Source organism: Oreochromis niloticus, linkage group LG7 (assembly GCF_001858045.2).
Source record: "Oreochromis niloticus isolate F11D_XX linkage group LG7, O_niloticus_UMD_NMBU, whole genome shotgun sequence".
In the NCBI taxonomy this organism is placed as follows: Eukaryota; Metazoa; Chordata; class Actinopteri; order Cichliformes; family Cichlidae; genus Oreochromis; species Oreochromis niloticus.
The window spans coordinates 10419140-10431929 of NC_031972.2; the positions used below are offsets into that span (position 1 = coordinate 10419140).

The 12790-nt window shown below is 38.8% G+C and overlaps 2 protein-coding genes across 5 annotated transcripts in view; both read right to left on the reverse strand.

The window, feature by feature from the left end:
- The window catches only part of hmgcs1 (3-hydroxy-3-methylglutaryl-CoA synthase 1 (soluble)), an 11541-nt gene extending 7781 nt beyond the window's left edge, over positions 1–3760 (reverse strand). Inside the window, exons 1-3 of one of the 2 annotated variants that reach the window (XM_003439499.4) lie at positions 3604–3760; positions 1295–1743; positions 293–418 (exon numbers count right to left, since the gene is read on the reverse strand). In XM_003439499.4, coding sequence (XP_003439547.1) covers positions 293–418; positions 1295–1742 — 574 coding nt within the window. In that variant the 5' untranslated portion in view covers position 1743; positions 3604–3760. Of the gene's footprint in view, positions 1–292; positions 419–1294; positions 1744–3024; positions 3162–3603 lie in introns of those variants that run through there. The other variant, XM_005449513.4, reaches the window with a different exon arrangement.
- A 992-nt stretch (positions 3761–4752) lies between these two features.
- Positions 4753–12790, reverse strand: part of ythdc2 (YTH domain containing 2) — a 42585-nt gene continuing 34547 nt past the window's right edge. For all 3 annotated transcript variants that reach the window (XM_025909142.1, XM_005449514.3, XM_025909141.1), the window contains exons 28-31: positions 12245–12413; positions 9281–9496; positions 8955–9140; positions 4753–5325 (exon numbers count right to left, since the gene is read on the reverse strand). In XM_025909142.1, coding sequence (XP_025764927.1) covers positions 5254–5325; positions 8955–9140; positions 9281–9496; positions 12245–12413 — 643 coding nt within the window. In that variant the 3' untranslated portion in view covers positions 4753–5253. The remainder of the gene's footprint in view (positions 5326–8954; positions 9141–9280; positions 9497–12244; positions 12414–12790) is intronic.

Consider the following 12790-nt stretch of genomic DNA (forward strand, 5'->3'; position numbering starts at 1 on the left):
TAAAAACAACAACTTCAGTCATTCCCTCATTTTACCACAAATGTCAAAAGACATATGTTCAGACACATTTTGTGTGATGCTCATTTAAAACGTTGCATGACTGAGGTCATTTCTGGATACATTTTATCTACTAACAGATTTAACACAGTCCTACTGGTGTATCCATTACTAGCGCTTACATCATAACTCATCTGAACAGAAATAAACTTTTTTCCAAAAATGTATAATTTTTTTCCCCAAAAGCTCTGTCTCAGAGACTGAGCATAAGAAACAAAGCTATCAATTAACTGACCTCGCTCAAAGGCCAGAGGAGCATTAGGCCCAATCAGCATGGCCACAGCACCAGCCCCCCCTGTAGGCCGGGCGCTTCCTGTGGCATAGACAGCAATGTCCCCTGCTACCACCAAAGCATAACGTCCTGCAGGGAGGAAACACAAGGAGCAGGAAATCACCAAGGCATTCTTTTTAGAAAAACAGAAGCTGCTTCAGGTACACTCAACACAGACAACACCAAAAAGACACACACATACCCCACATACTGCATATAAAAGTCTATCTACATAAGTTTTCATGCATAATATAATGTTTTTAACTTCATTTAAACTTTATTTATACAGGTAATCCCACTGAGACTTAGTGTCTCATTTACAAGAGAGATATATTTGAGACAGCATGTCACTAAACACTGGTGAAGAGATTTAAAAAAAAGCCACTGTGGCTTTTCAAAAGGCTTTAATGTGTTATATTTTGGGCTCTATGAGTACACAGAGTCGATTCTAGACCTTTCTCCTCAAGTTGAGAACAGTCAGACGATCGCACGATGGACACATCTGAGGAAACTCTTCAATTCACCAAGCTTCTGATTGGTTGACGCCCTGCTCACCCACCTAAGCCACAGCTCACTAACACACAATGATTTGTGAAATATGAAGAACTTGTAACACTAACAAGTGAACATTCATGAAATTACATTGCTGCATGACTTGCTGGGTAATGCTGAGTAATTCTGCTTAACTGAAAGTATTTTTCTTAAGTGGACTGGGATGATAACTATAGCAGTGCAATGCACTTTGGAGACTATTATTATTATTATGTTATTAAACCAAAAATGGAAACCACTCTGGAGCTCCAGCATCTCAAATGTTTACATTTTGTGGATTTCTTTGGTTTATCTAATTGTAAAATTTCACCTTTTTGGATTTAAAGAGGTCAGCTTTGACTGGGAAACATGAGATATTTCTGATAATTTTTGATATAAACAAAAGCAGCTTAGCATTAACAAAAGCTTACTCACCATCCCATGAGCTGGATTCCACCCAGTTGACAGCGTTGAAGAGTGCAGCTGTACCACCATAGCAAGCATTTGTGGTGTCAATTCCCTCCACATCTGTATTGCCAGAGTTCTCAAACAGCTGCATGAGGGCTGTCTTGACAGACTTGGACTTGTCAATAATGGTTTCAGTACCAACTTCCAGTCGACCAATGCTGTTGTAGGATAGGGCATTCTTCTCCATCAACCTCTGGACCACAGTCAGGCAGAGAGAATTTATATCCTCACGGTCTGAACAAAAGCCCATGCGAGCTTGGCCCAAGCCCACGGTGTATTTACCAGCAGGCACACCATCAAACTCCTCCAACTCAGTCTGGTCCACATATTGGGATGGGAAGTACAGTTCTAAGGCAATGATACCCACATCTTTAGGCCATGGTCCCAGGTAACTAACTGGGGCTGAGCCAGGCATCCTGAACAAGTTAGGGGACAAGAAGGGGTTTCATATTAAGCATTATATTAATAACAAAGAGATAACACATAAAAACAGATATGCTCTTAGTTTCTAAGCACACCTGGTTTAGAAATGTCAATAAACAGGGCTGATAGATACATACAGGAGTTAATTTATACTGATAATTTGTTAAACAAAATAAGGATTTGATCATATATGTTAAGTAGCTATATGCAGCTGTTCCAGTATCTGCATCTGTGAGTATGCAGTTTTGCATTCACTCTCTGATGGTGAAATCTGCATCACACTAACACTAGTTAGATCTGTAGGTTAGTAAATAGCACAATTTAAATGTTTTTATAGAAAATATGGAAAATTCCATATGTTAAGTATCGCCATTCAGCCTTAAAATACCTGCATATGACTAGCCCCATTGACAGGTAAGTACTTGGTTATATCTCATTCAAATCAGTTTTATTTATGTAGCACCAAATTACAGCAACATTTACCCCAACAGGCTTCAGACTAAAATACCCTACACTAACAGATGCTGCTGATGAAAAGGGATAAAATTGGTTGTATACGGGTTGAAAATGTATAGTCAAAATAAACTAATATACCAATATTACTTGTGCACAGCCAAAAGCACCGAAACCTTTACAGCTGCATAATTATGGGGGTACATTTTATTTAATTACAACAACGTCGCAGAGCACGAGTCATTACAGGCTAATAATCATAAACGATAAAATCCAGCTATCAAACTGTATACTAGTTTGAGACTTATTAGAAAGTATTTAGAAAGCACAGTTTGTTTGGAATTTACTGATAATCTTTCACATCAATAAGACTGCAGCTTTACCGTAATCAAACATAAACTGTCAGGCAAAAAGTAATACTAGAAAAGAACAGTGTACTGATATAAGTCTATTTACTGTTTACTAATGATCTCTTTAATAATAATCTGACAGATAACGTTAGCCGACTTGCTGCGATTACGGGTGGGATTGCTAGCAACCACGTTAGCTAAGAGAACAGCAAATGTGATATACTTGCTACAGCTGTCCTGATTCTGTGACCCTCTTTCTTTCCTTGACTTTTACATAAATATCATCAAATGTTGACATATACTGTCACTCCACATGCATATTAAACACAGAGTCGGTAAGATTAGCTAGTCAAAAGGTCGGCACAGCAGATTTTCAGAACCAAATCTATCTGGCTTAGTTTAAAGTGGAGGACACATTTCTGCAGCTGCCCATAACTATATATACGCTTTTATACCATTCAGAATACGTACCTAAACGGCTACATAGAACTAGACGGGGACCAGATAAGTACAGTGGACAACAAAATTGGGTGAAAGGGCAACGGCAACTGGATTTCCTGGAACTTAAGCAGTGCATGCCTGGGAGCCAAAGGATAGTCTACCACATTGAGTTAACGGGACACTTGCGTATGAAAATATGTTGTTTTCATTCAAAAAAACTGAAATAAAAAAAATAAAAAAGTAAGTAGCTGGATGACATTCTTATGCAGGGCAAATACTTTGATAGATCACAGTACGGACTGCAAGCGTTTCTTCGGACAGTTTGCTAGTCGGAAGAATAAAGCTGACGGACCAGCTGAAGTGTATATATTTGTATATGCACACACTGTCATAAACCTGTACTAAAGAGTCTGACTCGCCATGTCTGATTCAGTGTTAACATTCTTACATTAACTAAAACATCTGTTTATATATATATATGTGCTCACATAAAAATGATTCATTATTCGCATGTGAAAATCAGATTAACAGCAACGCACAATAAATTTCTCTTGTGTTTTCCTCATAACTGAACATGTGTAGCTGCAGGATATTCGTAGCGATTCTCACCTGTATGTAGTCAACTTCAGTGATTAAGGTTATTCTCTTCGGCGTTTCTTATATCCAGCTCAGCAACCTCTACTGGTCAAGTAGAGGTGTATTTATATCAGACAGTGACGGGGCAGCGTAACCTCAGTACTACAGCACCTGGCTTCCTGTCCAATCACAGCTCACAGACATGATGCGGCGCTACGAACCCCCTGAAAGCTTCCGACCAATCGGAGAATACCAATCACAACCACGCATCACAGCCGTATTTGCTGTCCAATAGTATGACATGCATGATGTCTGGTGAGAAAGAAAGAGCCAATCAGGTTGCACAAATAATTCCTGGCGCGGTAGTGGGTAGCACTTGTAGTACAGAGCACCATGGTTATGAAAAGTTGTAGCTGTCATATAATTTCTGGTGAGTATCAATAGTTGCCAGGTGTTTTATACTGCAAAAACAGTGTGAATTACAAAACCATTATATACACATTACTTGTGCTAAAACTATATTAATCACTAATCAATATCAGGCTTCTAGACTACCTTTATATATTTTAATGATGACAGTTACTACAGGTTTCCAAATGATAACCAGAATAACTGTTATTTACTTTATTTTACCATTTTTCTGTGAAAAAACAAATAAACAAGCAAAATTAATTCGGTAAAAACACCACCGCTTTAAGACCAGAATGAAAACCATTACACTTTAATTGCGAATCTGGGTTGTATTATTATTCCAAAGCATAAAGATTTAGAAAAAAATTAAACTTCAAAATTATAGGTTGTAAGTTAAATAACAGGTCAATACTAATGAGTCAGTAACCACTAAGAGTTGCTTAGTACAGAGGAACAATTAAATGTAGTCTCTATCAAGAGCTACACAATGAATAAAAATGCATCAACAAAAATCATGGGACAGATTAGGTAGATGGATAAGAAGAGCACAAAATGTGGCAGCAGAAACCAAAGGAGAAATACTAGCTGTGGCAAGGCTAATATGAGTCCAAGGAAAGACCTACCTGGTTTAGTGTGTGTGTGTGTGTGTGTGTGTGTGTGTGCGTGCGCGCGTGTGTGCGTACATATATATTCCTTTAACAAAAGAGAACGTACTGATTTTGCTGATGGGTTAAAGACCTGATGATACCAAATACGAGGCACTACAGCAAGTTGGCAACAAGAATCACTGTTTATTTGCTATAAATGGAACACAGTGTAAACATTTGACCCTGTCAAAACTCTGTAATTCAAACTAACTGGACATCACAATTTCACAATAAAATGTATGATGAAAACAGTACACCCTTACTGTCAACATATTACAAACATAGTACAAGCATTTTTCTTTCATTCATTTTCTTGTCAGACTTTTTAAAACCCTGTTTAGAAAGTTTTTTAAAGCTTCAGATATTTTATTCTGAACAAACAGATCATTATCCTTTTGAATACATTCTTAAACTGAACTTGTGTATTAACAAGGGAAAAAAAATTACAATTAGTCAGCCCTTCTTCCATGCTCCTGCTACGTAGCCTTAACTAGTAGAACAGTGTACCACTGAAGGTAAAACAGAAGTAATACGTGTAATAAGTAAAAGTTTTATAACAACAGGTATAAGGAGATATATTAACAAAACTTAATGAGTGTGGAGAGAGGTTTTTGACTGCTACCTCTCATTTAACTTGATTCCCAGAATTTCTCTCCCATAACAACAGCAGCTGGCTTCCAGCTTGTGGCTCCAATTCCTACATTAGAAAAAAAAGATGCAGAAAAGTTCAAAATAGATCAAATGCATAATCAAATTATTATATATTTATGCAAAATGTATCTAATAATAACAAAAATAAAAAAAGGATCAGCTTTCAGTCCCAGTTTGTAACATTATGTATAGCAGAACATTTCGATCTTTTGTGTGAGCTTATTAAAATGCATTTTGATTGTTGCCTGGTTGAGTCATACACCTTACACCAGTGATTCTTAACCATGGGTGAGCCATGCCTTGAGGGCTGCAAAAAAATTTTTGTTTTACACCTGTGGGCCGTGGGACATTATTAGTTATTAATTGAAGACACCAGGGACTACTGTTATCCATGAAAATCTCAGTTACAATACAGCTTCTCCCAGCTTGGTGGGAGTTGTTTAATCAGCTTCAACAAGCAAGCAGAAGAAGACACCCTGCCCACCGTCTGCAGTTAGCAAAATTTATGGAGTAGTTCTTAAAACGCAAAAATGAAGATAAAAGTGACAATCCCCCCCTCTCAAAGTTTTTGCACCAGTACAACCCTGACTTCCTGAAGTAAGGGTTTGTGAACGGAAAAGAAAAGAAGCAGACCTGAGAGCCCAATGTGTGGAGTGTGGAATAATGCTATCCAACGAAGCACTAAAGCCTTTGAAATTAAAAAGGCATCTCGAAACCAAACATCCCACCCTCGCAAGAAAACCGGCGGAATATTTCAAGAGAAAAGAAAATGGACAGCAGATGCAGAAACGGTCTGTTGTGTCACTGACTGGTAAATCTAAATTTGCTTTAAAAGCTAGCTACCTCATATCCAGACTTGTGTCACAGAGTAAAAAGTCTTTCACTATAGCAGAAGAGTTGATTTTGCCTGCCACTGTACATATGTTCCATGAGATGATCGGAGAGGCTGCTGCAAGCTAAATGGACCCACTGTTTTCTCTACTGTGAAATCCTAGTAGCAAAAAAGCTACTGACCATCCTACTCTCAAACGACACTGTGAGCCACCATATCACAGACATGGCCTTAGACATACAGCATCAGCTTCTAGAAAGAATAAAAAGTAGTTCACTGATATCACGAATGGTGCATTACTGCTGGTTTCAGTTCGTTATCGCTGGGACAGCAGTTTGCATGAAGACACGCTGTTTTGTGGAGAGCTACCAACACGAGCCACGACTCAGCAATGTTTCCGCTGCATTGACAACTACTTCACTGAGACCGATCTGGACTGGCAGAACTGTTTTGGGGTGTGCACTGATGATGAAGCTTCAATGACTGGCAGGCATCATTAGGCAGATCTTTGATTGTGCACCAGAAGCTAAATGGACCCACTGTTTTCTCTACTGTGAAATCCTTGTAGCAAAAAAGATGTCACCAGCGTTCCATGAGGTGATGGATGCAAGTGTGAAAACTATCAAATTCATTAAAAATAACTCCAAATGTTTTGCCAAGCTTTGTGAGGACATGGGAGCAGATCATGTCCAGCTGCTCTACCACAGTGAGGTAAGATGGCTTTCAAGAGGACTGGTCCTCAAGCATTTGTTTGAACTGAGGAATGAGGTCTTCTCTTTTCTCACAGAGAAAAAAAAATTACACATTATTAAGCCAAGCTTGCCTACCTCTGTGACATTTTTTCACTGCTGAACCAACTGAACATCTCACTTCAAGGGAGAAACAGCAACATGTTTTTTGTTGCAAACAAAGTTGAAGCTTTCAAGGGGAAACTTGCTTTGTCGACTAAAAGGGCCCAGGAAAAGAGGATGGACATGTTTCCACTTTTATCTCTCATCTTGGAAAACTCCCCTCAAGTGAAGATCAGTGATTCTGTCTGTCAGCACCTTTCACAACTGACAGAGAAATTTGATGAATATTTCCCTGAGGATCCCAGAGAAGGACACATGTGGATTTTGGACCCATTTTCTGCAGATGCCACTCAAAGTGATGTTGCTTTGCCCTCACATCTGGAATCCCACCTTCTGGAAGTTTCCACCGACAGCACTTTAAAGTTGCAGTGGGGCAAACTGGACCTGAGCTCCTTCTGGATTGCTGTCTCAAAGAAGTACCCATGTCTGGCACTGAGAACTGTGAAACTCCTCCCATTCACAACTACATATTTGTGTGAATCAGGATTTTCCACTGTGACCACAACCAAGACCAAAGCCCGAAACAGACTCAGAGAGTGAGCCTTTCTCTCTGCCTTGATGACAACAGTCTACAAAACTGTCAATAATAATATGCGTAACAGTATTTCAAAAACTGCTCATCTACTGGGATTTCTTTAGGGTTTACAGAGAATGGTCTGAAAAAGACAAAAAGAAAATTAAAATGTCAGTATATCCAATATCCATTTTTGCTGGGGAAGAAAGTTTTATAATAGGGTCAGGATTTGGGATAAATATGACAGCACAGATTTATGATGGGCTTGGCTTGGCGTAAAGGCCTTTTTTATTCCAACATCAATGTGGCCTGGTGCTGAAGGTAAAGCTAACCTCAACCCCATCAAGAACTTTTGGTATGAACTAGAATGCCTTCTCGTTCTCGTACTGACCATTTTCAGAAGCACGAATGGTACTGAATTACTCCCAGGAGAAAGTAATTTGTTACAGTACTCTTTACATTACTTTCACATTTCTCCATAAAATGACATGAATAGCACCGTATCATAATCAATAATTACCATTTAACAAACCAACACAAATCTCTATCCTAATTCAGACACATATATGATCTCTTCATATTTAGGTATGAACACAAAGCCCAGATGAAAAGCAGCACAAAGAGACTTTAGAATCACTGTGGCGATCATTTTACTTTAGAAACATGAACAGGTAGAAACAGAGGCTTGACAGCTCATCAGTTTGTTACCTGCTGAAGTTCAGGGATTGGCTGTCTAGGTCTGGCTAGGGTTGGCATTCACTCAGCTTTAGTGTCACTCAGAGTTCTTGGACAGAGTTCTAGATGATGTCACTTTCAGTGAAGGTCTTGCATATTTCAGTAAGACAATGCTAAACTGCATACTTTATCCATTTACTGTATCCATGGCTTGCGAAGCCATGCTGTTAGAAGGCTCCGGGTGCTGAACTGGCCTGCCTGCAGTCCAGACTTTTAACCAACGTAAAATATTTGGTGCATCATAAAACTATACAGTTTTATGATGCAAAGGACCACAACTGCTGAAAAGCTAGGATCCTCTATTAGACAAGAAGGGGACTAGAGTTCTCTCCCAAAAGGTCAGCGAGTCTTAATGGGTGTTAAAAGAGCACAGTAGGAAGTAGCACACAGTAGGAAACATGGCTATGTCCCAAGTTTTCTGAGAAGTGTTACTAACATCACCTTTTTCATCTTTAAAGGGCATATTTGCTCAGTTTAAGCATTCGGTATGCTTTCTGTGTTTTTTGTGGATACAAAAATGGTTTAATGAGATCCGATTTTATTCACATTTTACACAACATTAAAACTTTTTGGAGTTTGTGTTGCAGTACTAATTTAGTGTTTGCAAATGATTTGTTTATTAACTGTTCACTGCATTCTCTGCTGGAGCAGTATGCCACTACCATTCGTGCTGGCAGTCAAATTAACTGCTTGTAACAATATGTGAAAGAGCTTCTATGCTGTGATGCACCCTGTATGTGTACCTGCCCATCCCTGCTAATCTGGACCTTCTTGTTGTCATTCCATGGGTTGAGGATATGCTGGGTGCACTGGAAGGGAATATTTTCTTTGTGTATCCATTCTACACTGAAAACCCCTCCTAGTTCCATGAGGCCCCAGTCCTGACAGCTCTCCTCCTGACTGACGACAGACGTCATGCGAGCATAGCCCTATGAAAAAGAAAAAAAACCACACGTTTGGTCTTTCAAAACCGTTTTTTTGTTTTTTGTTAACTGTTGCAATTTCACAGTCTGTGTCATGACTCTGGCACACATGATCATGCATACAGATTCTTCCATTTGAGTGTCACCTGGAAGTGTCCAGAGCCCTGAACAGAGAAGATAAGGATGATGGCACTATTCTCCAAAAAGGCCTTGGTGAGTTTGGTCTCATTGCTTGGTGTAGTAGACCAGATGCCTTTTTGCTGAGAAATTTCCAAGTTCCTGATGTTGCTGCTTTTCATAATAAAGTATCGGACTAATGTCTGATGGCAGGCCAGCTGAGTGCACACAGGCTTCACAACCAGCTGCAAAAAGAGAAGAGAGAAACATCAGCAAGCATTACCATCCAACCTCTATAACCCATCATTTAGTTAGTATGACTGTAACGCACGCCAAACTCACCTGTTTGTGTATAAAAAAACAAAAGGAAGCAGACACTTAGAGACTCATTAGTTCATTTTGTTTGTGCTCTGTGTGCGTTTCCAAATCACATCAGATGCACTGTACTGAAAAATTATTTTAAAGTTGTTAACATACTGGACTGAGTTGAAATATTTGTTATTGGCAACACAAAAAAAACTGACTAAGATTGTCTAAGATAATAAATAAGATGAAAAACTAAAACATAGGAGTCTCAAATGCATCTCAAATAAATAAATAAATACATACACAAATAATCCAAGAAGTAGCTATAAACAAATTAGAAAAGAAGGTAAAATATTCCCTCCAAACAAAACTTATACATTCTAAATGAGCAAATCAGTTCATGCATGATTACATTGCTCAGCCCATGAAAAAGTCTATTGACGCTTATTGGACTGACGATTGTTGGTTGTAAAATTTTTACATATCACCCAACCTTAAATATTACTACAAGATACTCTGTAATAAACTGACAGAAACCTTTAAATCTTGGAAAACTTGAAAATGACTGATAGGAGAAATTACTGCAGAGAAGACTTTTAAAGTCTAGGACAGGGGTGTCAAATGTACGGCCCACAGCCCACATCCGGCCTGCGATACAATTATATCAAGCCCGCGAGATCGTTTCATATTCAGTTATTAATGGCCCGTCAGTATGTTGGAGCCGAATCTTCAGCCCTGCTGAGAATCCATGCAGGAAGAGGTGGGACTTTATTTTGATGGGCACACCATGCAGTCAATCACATGTAAAGACCGACTGGGATCATACCATTATGGGAAAGAAGGAGGGGGGGCGAGGGGGGATCCAAAGACAGCAAGTGTAGTGGTACAGGCCAGGTACACAGAAAGTTGGGTAGCCGGATTTTAATCAAGCGTTTAAAATGAAGAAAGGAGCAAAAATGTACATAATGATATTAGAGACTGGAAAGCTGAGTTCAGAATTGAGGAGGATAAAAAGTTTCAAACTTGTACCTTAAAACTTGTGTGTCTTGTCTAGTAGTAGCAGATGCATATAAGGCTTGTATGAAAACACTGAATAATAGCTGGATACTACATAAAACTAGTGCCTTTGAATGTCAGAGATACAGAAATGTGTGCATGTAGCACAGAGCCATGGCTCAGTGTTGTGTCTAAATAAGTCTCACAGGCTGAGGTGGTTGAAGCCATTTATAACTCTTAACTTGTTTGATCTGCTGCTCACTTCAAACTAGGGCTGCTTGATCATGGCAAAAATGATAATCACGATTATTTTCACTGAAATTGAGATCTCGATTATTTGACGATATTTATTTAACAGTGTGCAAATACTGATTACAGTGGAAATGTTTGCAATATAAAAAATAAATGAAAAATGTAAACATCTATGTTTAGTGAACTTCAAAATACTGCACAATATTTGATCCACCTCTGACTCCACGAACCCATAATGTTTCCACACCACTGAAGTCATTTTACCTCTCTTTTCAACCAACGGCATTCTTTCTTCAGCAGCCATTATCCTCTCCTCTACAAATAACTTCTGCTTAGCTTTCCGAGCTTTCCGAGCTTCCCTCGGGTCCTCTTAATTGTTGTGACGCGTGTTCGAAATGCAGAGAGGTGCGCTTGATTTGCCACACGGAGCAGCGCGAGAGTAAAGCACGAGGGAGATGCTAATAATCGGCTCAGTCATTTTTAATGATCATAGCCCAGATCGTAATCTAGATTAAAATTCGATTAATTGAGCAGCCCTACTTCAAACAAGCACAAGCAGCAATATTGGACTTTTAGATGTATTTTCATAAGTTTACCAGGTTTTCCAACAGATAAAAACCTCCCTTGTGGCTATTCATACTACACAAAGTAATGAAGCAATAAACAATTAAACTGTTGAACCCCAACACCCCCGGTACTGGGGCAGAACATCTGGTTTAGCAGGATCTACCGCCATATGTGTTATTTAAATATAGACAGAAATATCAGAATCTCAGAGTCATTTCAACAACCAAACAGCTAAAACAGCAAACAATTAACAAGAAGGTAAATAGATTCCACAAATAGATATGGACATACTGTCAGGAGCTGAAGGCAGAAATCTCACAGATTCTGCAGGTTTCGTCACTCTAACAGCACTGTACACAAAACGTTTTTTTTTTTGCTGCTGGTTCAGTGAATTTTGGTCAGCCACTTTTTCTTTAGCCCAAAAATGACTTCTAACAAAAAAGCCTAATTTTTGAAATTTCAGCTTTCACAAATTATGCCAAATTGCAAAGCGCTTAGCTATGTCTCTAATAAATACTCTGTGACTTTGTGAAAAACAGAAAAGTAGCTGTTTTTCACTTTCTAGTATAGAAATTTCTGCAAGTTTTTTACAGTTAAAAAACAAACAAACAAACAAAAACTTATTACAAAACTTTTTCTGTAATTTTACACATTTATTTCTAACAATTTAAGTCCAAAGAGTTGTGCTGACCGATTTCTTTCACTTCATCATAAACAGTTAAATAGTAGTAGGGAAGCTTCACTGGTCTGGCCAGCTTAAGATCCATGTAAAATGAGTTTGACACCCCTGGTCTGGGATATGCATTGAGTTTGAAAGGTGTTAGGAAAACATGATGTGTAGAAATAAACACTGTTTGGCAGACTGTTAATACCTTTCTTGAGGAGAAATGATCAACGGTATCTGACTGACAGTCCAAAGTCGCAGAGCAGGAAGAAATACTGGAAGACTGATGATCAGAGAACTGATATCTGGACAGGGAGGGCTCATCTTGGCCGTGGGCTTGAATTTGACATAGGTCTGAAGCTGTTGTTAGACAAGACCTAAAAGAAAATGATTAAATGGTGGAACAGTATGACCTACTATGTTATTCACTATGACTAACATATAAAAGGTGTATCAAAAAGAATAAAATGGTTTCAAATTTCTTACAGACCGCATCATTTCACTGGTAACAATTGAAACACGTACAATTAGAAAGAGGGGATTGGTGAGTTTCACATGGTTGCTGGGGAGTAGTTTAACAACGCAGTGGTTGCATGGATCGCAGACACGCACGCAAAAGTATGGAACGAGTTTGACTATTGTACAGACATATACCATGCACCCAGAAGGGGACTCATTGAGTACTTGGGAACACTGTAAGGTTTGTATGTAAAAAGCGTACTGAGGTACTATGCACCTCAGCACCTGCTGATCC